This window comes from Mirounga leonina, unplaced genomic scaffold (genome assembly GCF_011800145.1).
Source record: "Mirounga leonina isolate KUSES-001 unplaced genomic scaffold, KU_Mleo_1.0 Mir_91, whole genome shotgun sequence".
Lineage (NCBI taxonomy): Eukaryota > Metazoa > Chordata > Mammalia > Carnivora > Phocidae > Mirounga > Mirounga leonina.
In genome coordinates, this window is record NW_023270839.1 from 47,038,445 (window position 1) to 47,051,540 (window position 13,096).

At 44.2% G+C, this 13,096-nt stretch overlaps 1 protein-coding gene across 4 annotated transcripts in view; it reads right to left on the reverse strand.

Annotated features, from left to right (window-relative positions):
• Window positions 1-13,096, reverse strand: part of NPTN (neuroplastin) — a 71,558-nt gene that overhangs the window by 5,010 nt on the left and 53,452 nt on the right. For all 4 annotated transcript variants that reach the window (XM_034994467.1, XM_034994466.1, XM_034994468.1 and 1 more), the window contains exons 4-5: window positions 10,294-10,427; window positions 4,843-5,116 (exon numbers count right to left, since the gene is read on the reverse strand). In XM_034994467.1, the coding sequence (XP_034850358.1) occupies window positions 4,843-5,116; window positions 10,294-10,427 (408 nt within the window). The remainder of the gene's footprint in view (window positions 1-4,842; window positions 5,117-10,293; window positions 10,428-13,096) is intronic.

Consider the following 13,096-nt stretch of genomic DNA (forward strand, 5'->3'; position numbering starts at 1 on the left):
TGGATGGGAGGAAGAGGACTGGGGGGGAGAAGGGAAACAAGATGCTTCTGGAATCCATCTTAGGAGAGTGAAGTTCCTGGTGGAACTGCCATCTTCCCAACCAGATGTGCTATGGCCCTCGCTCTGCTAGACCCCATCGCCTCATCATCTGGGAGGGTGCTCTGCGATGCCCAGTAAATAATGTGTTACCTGATAGGGGAGCACCTTCAAAAAGATGGCTTTCCAGTCAACGTGACCAAGAGTTGACTCATCTGGTCAAAACTCCTTTTTCACTGCCTTCATCTCACGGAGGATGGGGTTTTCTAGTTTCTAAACCTGCTTATATCTTGCCTGATCTCAGCAGAGTAGCATTAAACCAGAGAGTGATTAACGGTTACATCCAGTTGCCTTTCATACTTGGTCCTACTGTATTTTCTCCATAAGGTAACTTCTTACTGACTCAGATGACCCCTAGTTAGGAGACAATGACCTGTGTGTGTGTTTTGCATGTCATTTTAAAAAGTCACATTTCTTTTCCAGCATTCCTGGCCAGCTGAAAAGCTTCATATGCTTCCAACACATTTTTCAAACATTAGAATAGCTCTTATTTGTAGAGTGTCTAAAAGAGTTTGAGGGCGCCTGGGTGGCTCAGTCATTAAGCGTCTGCCTTCGGCTCAGGTCATGATCCCGGGGTCCTGGGATCGAGTCCCGCATCGGGCTCCCTGCCCGGCGGGAAGCCTGTTTCTCCCTCTCCCACTCCCCCTGCTTGCTTGTGTTCCTGCTCTCACTATCTCTGTCTCTGTCAAATAAATAAATAAAGTCTTTAAAAAAAATAAAAGAGTTTGAATGTATCAGAGCCACTAAAAATGGTTCCCCCCCAGCCCCCCAACTATCTACTCCACCAGTAACTGGAGGAGGAATCCCTTTGAACTGCTTATAAAAATTATCCCCCAAATGTGAAAACAGAAAACTCTGATGCTGCCACTTCTTTTCTCAAAGCAGCTCCTCTTGTTTTCCTTTGAGGTCACTAAAATGTCCAGTAGAACTGAAGGCCCCAACAAAGAGGCAGGCTCATGCCACAGCTCCCCAGGTGAATGGGGCGCGCACACACACTAATCCCTCTCTGGGTTCAGTCTGCAGAGAAGCAGCACAGAAGGTACGCTCCAAGCACGTGAGCCGGAGGATGGATGGAAGGCCAGGCGGATGCCGGCGGGACCTGGTCTGTTCAGAAAACTATCACTTAGCATTTTCAGAGAAGGCAGTCAAGAGGTGAGTAAAGTGAAAAAACGAAGCCTTTGATTTGACTCCATGATTCATCTGTTACGGAAAACACTGGAGGTAAGAGGTGATATGCAGATAATCTACCTATAAGACAACCTACTGGGCACCAATCCTCAAAGAAACCACAACAGGGGCTTAAAGGGACTTAATGTGAGTTTTGTTTATGAATGTCCTGAGTAGGGGCACCTGGGTGGCTCAGTCGGTTAAGCGTCTGCCTTCGGCTCAGGTCATGATCCCAGGGTCCTGGGATCGAGCCCCGCATCGGGCTCCCTGCTCAGCGGAGAGTCTGCTTCTTCTCCCTCTGCCTCTGCCGCTCCCCCTGCTTGTGCTCTCTGGCTCTATCTCTCTGTCAAATAAATAAATAGAATCTTAAAAAAATAATAAAATGTCACGAGTAGACTCTAATAGCCTAAGAGATAGAGCTCTTTTGTTTTTTCTACTGAAAGTCACTAAACCTTAACTCTAAGCATTTTCTATGTGAGAAATCTAAAGCAGTATTTGCTTTTCTGGTGAAATGTACTCAGACTAAACTCTCTAAGTTCGAATTTGTGCATGTGTATAGTTTTAAATTGTTCACTTAGTGCTTTTCTGGTAAGGGGCTGAGTTTCCAAGAGCTCAGACTGCCCAAATAGGAATAATATGAGTTGTACATGAAATTGTTTCATACAAGAAAAAATTCAGTGACTCAGAAATCCTGTCTACTCTGATAATAAAGTACCTATTTTGGCAGAGAAAGCGTATCAGGCGTATAAAAAAAAATCCGTTTTCACAATGGCATAAATATGTCAACAGCACCACAGATGGTTATCTGATCATTCATCACGTCTAAAACTCCAATCTGTGTAAGATATGAGGTACCCCTTCCTTCATTCCACAAAGGAGCGCGTGCATCTATCTACATGTAGCCTTGGGAAGAAAGCACAGGAGGAGGCTGCTCTTACATGGACTGCACAGGAGTTGAGGGGAAACTAGCTAGAAAAAAAGCCACAGCATAAGGAAAACTCACTGAGGAACAGTCAACTTTTTTTTTTCTTTAATGATTAATTCCAGGAGGACAAGAAATAAAGGGGCACAGGAGCAGGGAGGGGTTTGAGAGGTGGTGGCAGACAAGGGAGAAAACTCTGGGGCAGAAATGCTGGAGCAAGGCAAGGATGTGGAGATGGAGAATGGAGCCCAGACCGCACTGGCTGTCAGGAAGGGAGCGGAGAGGAGGCGAACACTGCAATAATCACAGCGTCCCAGGTCTGTCGCCCCAATTCAACAAGAGAAAAGTAAATGCTACTTGCATTACAGTTCTTCCAAGAGACCAGAGCAAGGAGATTTTACTTTGCACTTACCCATGTCTTTCATGTAGGATTCATCCACTGTCTATAATAATTTAGCTTAAAAGAGGTACCTTGCCAGGAAGCCATTCAGAAGATTTGCGGACCACACAGGTCTCCTCTACCCAACTGGCCACCACTTGAGTTCAAGAGCCATGGAGCTCTAGTTTTTTTTGTTGTTGTTTTTTGTTTGTTTTTTTAACAATAGTTGCTTCCCCAGGCAGGTGTCTGGCGCTTGTCCAAACCAATACTAACCATTTCTGAAATCTAACCTAAATGTCTTCCACACATTCGGGGGGTGGGGGTGGCAACCTGGTAATAAACAAGCAACAGTCCTAGGAGGAAGACTGGAACCTCAGATGGGGACATGCTAAGCCAATGTGTCACTCTGCCAAGAAAGTGGCAGTCAGCCTCGTCTTAAAAAATCAGGTTCTGAAGCCCATCTTTGCCTTTTCCTCTTTGCTTCTCTACCTTTCCAAAGGGAAGGCTGAGCAAGGTGCTGTTTAGCAAAGCAAAAACATTGAGGGGATGAAAAGCCTTTGCAGAACTGAGGCGTTTATAACTGCTCCTAGAGAGCCAATATGCTGGAAATATAGACAACTTCCCCTGATTCTCAGGCCTAAATGTAAGTATTCTGCCTTAGGAATCCTAATCTGTAGCAGGAAAGAGAAAAAACTACAGTAAAAAGCATTATGCATATGTGAAAATCCCAAGAACACAGTTCACTTCATAGAACAGCAGCTGGACCTAGGAGTGGACCTAGGAGAAGGAATGTAAAAATCCTGGGGGCACACTTCTGCTGCAGGGAACTAGCTCATTTATTTCCACAGGCCCAGCGGCTTCCAGCTGACATCCCTTCACTCCTCCATCCAGCTCGCTGCGGAAGGAATGTACACTGGAAGGGAGTCCAGCAGGGCTTCCTACAGGCGTTGTTAGGTTCAACAACAAACCTTTTCGCCAGCCTCACTGTAATACTCTTCTACTTAGGGCAGGCAGAGAGATTTTGGAGGTGCTGAGAAGAAAGGAACAGGGGAAGAGGCTATTGCTCTCAAACGTGGCCTTCCAGAGAGGCCGAAGCCACCGGGCTACCTTCAGGGCTGCACGCCTTCTGAGGGAGTGGCAGCCGCAGGGACACAGACAACTCTGTGGGGCGGGCACAGAACCTTGGTGCACGAGCGAGCACAGGCCCAGGACAGTCGTACCAGAGTTGGCATCCTCACCATCACCCGAGGCCGGCCTCCACTGAACTGAGGCCCATACCCTTCTTGTATAGTCAGTGACAGGCAAGTGGTGGTAATCGCGCTGGCCAATGAATTTGATGGTGATGTTACAGGGCCGAAGGGTGGGAGCTAGTCAGGAAGCGGAGAATAACAAGTCTCCAGCAGTAGCAGCCCCCTGACTGTAATCCTGGGGTTAGAAATGGAATATCCATGACAAAAAACAACAACAACAACAACAACAAACCCCCAAAGACTTCCTAGGACTTTCCTCAAAATCTAAAGATCCAAAAATCTAAGATGCTTGTTCTTTCCAACACTTAATAATTCACTATAGTCCTGGTGCCGCTATCTAGTCCCACCTCGGGCCCGAAGCCAGTCTGAGGGTGTCACCTTGGGGCATGGGCTCCAGGTGTCCTGCTTAGCTGTCTCGGTCTTAAAACCGGGTGTGGCAGATGCATCAGACTCCACCATTCTTGTGAGAGAGACAGAAAAGCCAAACGCTTGGTGCCTGCTTCACGGAGAACCTTGAAAACCTACCAAAGGGACCACCAACCAAGGGAACCAAAGGCTGGCTTGTTCCAACGGCTTTTCTCAAGAACAGTTTGACTGGGCTGGGGCTACACCAGGCAACCATGTGACAACCAATTAGATACCTTAAATCTGCCTGAAAGGCCAGGTGGCCTGCGATCTTGGGGTGGCTTCTAGGCTTGACTTGGATTCTCCTCAAGCTCAATCTGCCTGATGATCTGTATTGAAGGAGGACAGAGCTGAACAAAGAGACTGACAGCTGCCCATTCCCCACACGGGGCCTGAAAGGCAGATGGGACTGGGGCTTGGAGAATACCCAAATGGAGGGACAGAGCTCATTATAGCTCTAGGTGGCTAATCTTAGGAGTAGGGAGTGAGGAACCAGTATGAGAATTCTCCTTCTCTCCTTTAGGGATCGAACCCCAACATTCTTATAGTCCTTTTTGGGTGCTTGGAAACCATCCCAAGGATCCAACCCCAACATTACAGCTATTTTGTAGGGATGCTCTTACCGTCAGGAACTTCATCTGGCCTCTTCCTCTTCTCATACACAACAATGATCACCACAAGGATGATGATTTCAGCCAGAATTCCCAAAAAAGGCCAGAGTGGGGCCAGGTGGCTCCGTACCCTGAGGATGGTGACAACGGAGGCTGAGCCAATGGAGTTGGTAGCATTACATTCATACTCGCCAGGGTCTTCTGTGATCTGGAGATTCATGATGCTCAGCTCAGTGTAATTTTCCTTGTTGATGATGAAGAAGCGGCCAGAGGTATTGACAATGTCCTGCTCAGGGGCAGAAAAAGTAAGAACACACAAAGGTCAGAGTAGGTGAATTTGTGTCTAAGACAAGGTGGCAATGTTCTCCCTTCTTAGCAGGACCACTGGCTGGGATGAGGGAGCAGTGTCTAGGACCATCTTTGTCCAGATAACTTGTGAGCACTTCATTACTGGCTTTCTTTCATTATCCATTAACAACAGATCCCGCAAGCTTCTGGCAGAGCCAGGTTAAAGCCTCCCCGGCCGTTGGTCCTCTGGATTTCTCCAACTTCTACGAAGTGAATAGAAGAAGTCCTACCCTTTGGCCTCAGAAAAGACTGACTCAATCTAGAAAATGCTACTTCAAATACAGGTAAGAAACCATAACACAGGAAGAAGATGGAGAAAGAGGGATGTGACCTCCATGGTCAGGCATATATGCTAAAACTTCAGGCCTGTCTGAGGACTTCAGAGTCAGCACATCTACCTCATACTTGGTGAGTTCTGGAAAGTCTCCTTAAACTTCCTCCAGAAACAATGCTAAGAACTTGCTCCTAGTTAGAGTAGAGAAATTCATAACTTCCCTTTCTTTTAAGAATTAAAGGGTTGGGGCGCCTGGGTGGCTCAGATGGTTAAGTGTCTGCCTTCGGCTCGGGTCATGATCTTCCAGGTCCTGGGATCAAGCCCAGGATTGGGCTTCCTGCTCAGCAGGGAGTCTGTTTCTCCCTCTTCCTCTGCCTCTCCCCACTACTCCTGCTCTCTCTCTCTCTCTCACTTTGTATCTCTCTGTCTCAATAAATAATTAAAAAAAAAAAAGAATTAAAGGGTTAAAGGAAAGTTTATTCAGTCAACCAACAACTATTTACTAATGTATACTCTATGTCTCACATCCTACTGAGGGGAAGGTGAGACACAAAGTGAATGAGGAGGTTGGCCTTAAGAGGGAACCAGACCTCCAAAGGGATGGTTACAGGAACGTGGCAAGAAGCCCCAACAGACAGCATGTGCTGAGCACTGTGGGGCAGAGTGAGTGGTTGGTGCCAGAAAGAGTCAGGGAAAGCTTCAGAGAAGAGCCAGCTTTTGCACTAGATGGTGGGGAGGAGAGGTGATCAAGCAGGACAGGAGTGCTCCAGGCCCGTGTGGGAAGGCAGAGGTGAGAGTCCACAAGCAGGAGTCTAGGTGGAACTGGGACAGGCTTACAGCACTGGGGTGATGGCAGGGCAAAAATGGACTCATGTGTCAGCTGTTACACAACTAAAGCATAATCAGAAATAGCAGAGAAGAAAGGGGAAGATAACCCCCAGAATGACGTCTAGCTATAGCATACAATGGTGCGTGCAAATGAGTGTAGGTATGACTAAAATGGCAAACACGGCCTTCAAAATAGTTATTCCATGAAGCTTCAACTCGAGGACTTGTAAAGCTGCCAACTTCTCTAACCCCTGCTCTACTGGTTCACTAAGTCCACGTTTTCACTTATGATCAGAAATGATTATTAGTGTCTTCTTTGATCCACAAGCCTACAATGCAGATTTTTTTAATACCATCATACACAAGAAATAAATAAAATCTTAAAAAAAAAAAGAAACTTTAACCTTTTCAATCAATGCATAAGAAGATATTGAGTGGGATTTGTCCTATTGCTACAGAATTGATGACTAAGGAGAAGCATCAAAAGTACCCCATATTCTTGGATCAAAGTACAGCATAGGGAATAGAGTCAATACCATTGTAATAACATTGTATGGTAACAGATGGTGACTACACTTAATCGTGGTGAGCACTGCATTATGTACACAATTGTCAAATCACTATGCTATACACCTGAAACGAATTAACATCTGTCAACTATACCTCAATAAAAATTTTTAAATATATACATAAATTTTTTTTAGAAGGCTAGCTTTTCCTAATTTAACTTGTACTTAGGAAGTGTTCACATACATTCTAACAGTGATTGATATTTAGGTTTCAGTATCAAGATTGTGTTATCTTATTCATTATATGTTCAAGTCTTCCATAGTGTTGTTGATTTTCCATCTCATCTGTCAAAGACTAAAAATAATATATGTAAATCTGCCACCATGTAACTGTGCTTCTGGCTATATTTCCTTATTTTTCCAGTTTTTGCTTCATTCATTTTGAAACTCTACTCTACAAACTGGTTTTCAAAGAAGATCATGACACAGCTTTGTCTTTATTGTGGATTATATATCTTACCATGATAAAAAGGAACTCTTTTGGTTTCATGTTTTTATTTGAACCTCACTTTCTGTAATGTTAATATTTCCACTTGTTCTTTCTATTTATATACTTTCACCATATATACTTTATTCATTTTTGTTTTAACACTTCTGTCCTATTTTGTTATATGGAGATCATCTTTAAGCAACATATCGCTATATTCTTGTTTCTTAAATCTCTGCCTTTAGATACTTAAAACTTTGTATTTAATACTACTGTAATTTTTACATTTATTGTCATAAATAATGACTTACTTAAAAAAAGTACCCCAGAATTCTTAAACAAACAAACAAACAAAAAATTCCATACGAATTGGGGGCAGACAGTCCTTCCAGGGCTTATTAAAAGGGAGCCCCATTAAGCTATCTTATCCCCAAGTCATCACTACATTACCCCTTGCCAATCTATAAAAGAGAAGACAGGATGAGAAGTGATAGGAAAAGAGTTATACTTGGAATTGCAGGCAGCCTTCCACCCTGCAGCTGAGTGGAACAGGCACCAAGAGAATCACTCAGACTGGGGGTGGCAAGAAGAAAATATCTTTTTCCAGTGGATATCCGTTTATGCAGGAGACCGACTGATGTGATGTATGCTTCTCAATCTTGGAAAAAGGCTATCTGGAGATAAGGAGGCAGAGGAGCCTATACTCCCACCATCTGAAGAGCCATGATGTTCAAGTTTCCTCTGCCTAAGAGGATGAGCAGACCCCAGCATCTGTGGCTGGAGCTAAATAGGAAACAGAGAGGTTCAGTAAGAGTAGATCTCTGATATCTGAGAACTGGCCCCGTAAAGGACTCACACAAGTTCTTACAAGATCCAGGATCTGGATATCTGCCACATAGAGGTCCCAGAAGCAGCAAAAACCAAGAGTAGACTATAGGAAAAGTCAGATGAGTGACACTTGTCCCCCTTCCTGCCCCCTAGAGAAGAAAGAAAAACCCAGAAGACAGAGTGAGGACAATCCCCTGCTCCCCTTGCAGGCTAGGGAGAGGGGAAGGGAGGTAAAACTGGGAATTCTGGATTGGACTGGACTCAACTCTTTAACAAAAAAGAGGTCCAAGAAAGCTATGGGATCTATCTAGAAAAAGGATCTGTGCTGAAATTAGTGTCTAGAAAAAAACTGAAAGCATTTTATCTTAGCCCTCAACCAAGTTTAGGTTGTTCAACAAACTGATTTTCAAAGGCATCAACCTAGAAATTGCTTTTCTTTTCCCTATTCCTCTTTCATTAAAAGTTTTCTGCATGGAGCACTGGGTGTTATATGCAAACAATGAATCATAGAACACTACATCAAAAACTAATGATGTAATGTATGGTGATTAACATAACATAATAAAAAAAAAAGATTAAAAAAAAAGTTTGTTTCCCAAATGATTCACAGCTTGGAAGAGGAAATACTACTTGATTTTAAAGGTTTTTCACAATATAACAGATAATTAAAAGAGTTCATGGGCATGAGAAGAATAGGAGATGAAAATATCCACTGATGGGGCGCCTGGGTGGCTCAGTTGGTTAAGCGTCTGCCTTCGCGGCTCAGGTCTTGATCCCAGGGTCCTGGGATAGAGCCCCGAGTCAGGCTCCCTGCTCAGTGGGGAGCCTGTTTCTTCTCGCTCTGCTGCTCCCCTGTTTGTGCTCTCTGGCTCTCTCTGTCAAATAAATAAATAAAATCTTAAAAAAAAAAAAAAAAGAAAGAAAGAAAGAATCTACTGAGGAATCAAGGGCTCTCCTACCCAGAGACCAATAGAGAGAAATGGGCATTTGCTTGCCAGCACAATGAAGTATTTTATTGACTTTTCAGGGGCTGCTCTGAAAATACTCAACCTCTCCCTTCCTCATCATGACCCCTTATTAATGGGTTTCTGAAATCTAGTCATTGTTGTTAATGTTAGAGTCCTTGTCACCACTTGACATATTATTATTGAGAGATCATGGAGTGGGAAGAACCACGGACTTGAAATAAAAAAACTGGACTTGACCCATCCTTGGTTTTGTCACATACCTTGGGTTAATATGTCATCTTTCTGAAGAAGCAGATTAGATTATCTCCTTAGTCCTTCTGACTACTGACAATCAGAGAGGATGCCTGAGAAGTACAGTGCTGGGCATGCAAGGCCTGGGGACAGGAGGAATGGATGACACCCTCTCTGACAGAGAGACTGGCCAAACATCATGAATCAGAGAGGAGTGAGAGTCTAAAACTTGGACTCCCTCTACACTATCAAGAATCATCACACTGAATGAAAAAGATGTTTTCTTTGACCTTTTCGGGAGCAGATGCTGTCATATTTCCAATGCCCAAGGCTGCCCTTGTGCCTCACCATGTCACCTCAATCCCTCATCAGTACTCCCTGTGTTCCTGGAATACACTAGTAATTGCCCTCGTCACCTTGTCTTCCCCCAAAACCAGAAAGGTGTATTAGGACTACTTCAAGAGGAATATTTTCTTTAGGACAAATGGACTAGAATAATAAAAAAAAATTTAAGATTGGGGTTAGCTCAGGTGCCTGGGTGGCTCAGTCATTAAGCGTCTGCCTTCGGCTCAGGTCGTAATCCCAGAGTCCTGGGATCGACCCCCACATCGGGCTCCCTGCCCGGCGGGAAGCCTGCTTCTCTCTCTCCCTCTGCCCCTGCTTGTGCTCTGTCAAATAAGTAAATAAAATCTTAAAAAAAAAAAAAAAAAAGATTGGGGTTAGCTCTTTCAGTTTTCCATCTTGAAGGCAAACCAGTCTAACCTCTTTGCAGAGAGCCAGCTTTAACAAATCATGTAGGGAGTCCATGCTGGACAGAGACTGTTGGTGACCTCCAGATTCATAATGTAACCATTTGTGACTAGAAAGGGTGACTGACCCAAGCCATGCCAGTATGGCAGGTTACAACAACTGGTCCAGATGTCTGGACCTCCCAGGAGAAACTCCAGCAACCAGAGACCCAGGTAGGACCCAGGGCTGCCTCCTACTCACCATGGGCATACCATTCTCCTTCTTGCGCCAGATCCACTCTGGGTGTGGGTAGCCAACTGACTTGCAATACATCATGGCATCTTGCCCTTCATTCTTATTCTCACTCCGTTTATGGCCAGTGATGTCAGGAGCAGCTGTGAGAAAGAGTGTTGAACAGTTACCACAGGAGCCTACTCTGAACAGGATACAAAGGCCTCACTTAAGGACTCAAGAGCTCTCCTTCTAATACAGCCAGCCAGTCTCCAGGCCTCTCCTCATAGTCATCTTTGATAACATGCATTTCAGGTCAGAACACAGCAATGGAACAGATCCAATCCCCTACACCTCCCAACCACCGAAGCAGCTCAAGCAGATACCAGGATTACTATATGTGAAGTTCTGCTAACAATGTAGGTGGTTCTCTAACTTCCTAGAAGAGGGGACACAGGCTCAACTGCCCTAAATTAAAACATCCTTTAAAAAAAAAAAAATGCACATAGAAGCTATTATCATCTCCTCTTCCACTTATGGTTTTTTTCTTAAAATGTCTGCACTAATAACAGTTATGGATTATATCAAATGTCATATACTCCTTTAAGGAAATGAGAGATCCCCCTAAGATCAAACACCTAAAATCAAGTCCTATTGCGAAGTATGTAAAAACAATGACTGCCTGGAGAAGCAATCTGATGAATATAAATGGGCAAGGCTCTCCCCGGAAAGAGGGAATCCAGCAAACTGGTCTTCACAAGGGGTAAGAAAGGAATAAACAGGAAATTCAACCAGTGTCCCAAAAGATTTTATTAAGTTTTAAGAATCTGACCTGTACACCTGATTTGCAATAATCTCAATAAACCCAGTCTTGGAGGAATTTCTAGACATGCTAGATGTTGCTGGTCTTCTCTGCTTTAAGGGATCACTTAGGAAGAAATAGCACCTGTGGTTTAAAAATTAGATAAGTTTCAAGGATCCAAGAAGCCAGAGATGGGGCTAATTCTTTGAATTTAGTCTCCTTTGATCTTAACTAAATTTTCCACCATACCTCCTCCTCACCAGTTACAGTAATGTGAAAGCAATAACATTCAAAGTAGGCCACATGTCACTTTGTTGGCCAAGACAGGAAAGAGAATCAAATAAGCCTGGTCCAAATTCCAGTTTCGCTTGTTCTTTAATTATTCTGTGCTTCAGTTCCACACCCATTATCAAATGAAGGTAATTCTAGCCCCTGCCTACATCCAGTGTCCTTGGATAAGGTAAGATTTAAAACATTAATCTTGAGACTATAAAAACCTGTACCATTATATGTCATGGGCTTGTCCCATGTTCCCCCTCTAAATAGCTTGGTTTTTCTTGGCTTACAAAATAATCCAAAGTGCTGCTACTTCTCAGACTGTGCTTCCCAGCCCACTTCCCGAGACACCTGGACTGAAATGGGATGAACAAGGTCCCAAGCTGTCTCTATAACCACTGCCTGCCCAACTGACGCCTGCTCAGTACTGCTCAGGGTGAGGCATTTTCTAAAGAGGATGTTATAAAAGAAGTATCTCTTTTTTCCCCCAGGCAAACTTCCTCACGGCAGAAGGGAGTGGGCCAGCTGGCTCAGTCTTGTTCCCTCCACACCAGATTTCTCCCAAAGCCACTTGGTCACTGCCCAGACCTACTGTTCCACCTGCTCACCGTTCCTCAGAGCTTTCTTCAGTCAATAAATAGTAAAGACCATCTGAAGTACTCCAAGGAGCAAGCTCCCTGGCAATTCACTAACTAAAACACCATCAGGGAAGACACAACAAGCAGGGGAGCTACCAGTTTGCTTCTGGTTGTGTTTCATGTGTCTGACAAACATTTGTCAAGCACCTACCATACGCCAAATACATCAGAGTGGTGGGGGGACGGCCTTTCTGTTGAGGTGGATTTTAGCACAGTCACAAAGAAAATAAGGGAGTAGCGCACTCCTGTATCTGTGGGAAGAACACTCCATATAAATGACAAAAAAGCCTTGAGGCAGAGGTGTGTTTGTTATGGACAAGGAACAGCAGGGAGGAGTTTGGCTTAGGCTCAGTAAGCAAGGCAAAGATAGTAGGACATGAAATCAAGAGTGAATGGAGCCCAGATCGAATAGGACTTTGCAGGCCAACGCAATGACTTTGGCATTTACTCTGAGTCAGCTAGGAAACCACTGGTAAATACCAAGCACGGGTATGGAATGATCTACATGTTTTAACAGGCTCCCTCTGGCTACTATGTAGACAACTGTGTACAGAGACAACAGTGGAAGCAAGACCATTTAGGAAGCTGTTAAGAATAATCCAGGCAGGGGCGCCTGGGTGGCTCAGTTGGTTAAGCGACTGCCTTCGGCTCAGGTCATGATCCTGGAGTCCCGGGATCGAGTCCTGCATCGGGCTCCCTGCTCAGCAGAGAGTCTGCTTCTCCCTCTGACCCTCCCCCCTCTCATGTGCTCTCTCTCAAATAAATAAATAAAATCTTTAAAAAAAAAAAAAAAAAAAGAATAATCCAGGCAAGGGAGAAGGTGGTTTGAATGAGGGCAGTAGTAGTAAAAGTGAGGAGATTCTGATATATTTTATGGGCTGAGTTCATGTATTTGTTAATTGACTGGATGCGGGATGTGAGAGAAAAAAAGAGTCAGGGATGACTCCAAAGCTTCTGGCTTGAATAATTCTAAGAAGGGAGTTGCCAGTTACTAAGATAAGGAAAACTACAGAAGAATCAGGGTGTGTTTTTTTGTTGTTGTTGGCTTGTTTTTATTTTGTTTTGTTTAGGGATGGAGCAATGGTGGTGGTAAAAACCAGGAGTTCAAAGTTTAGGA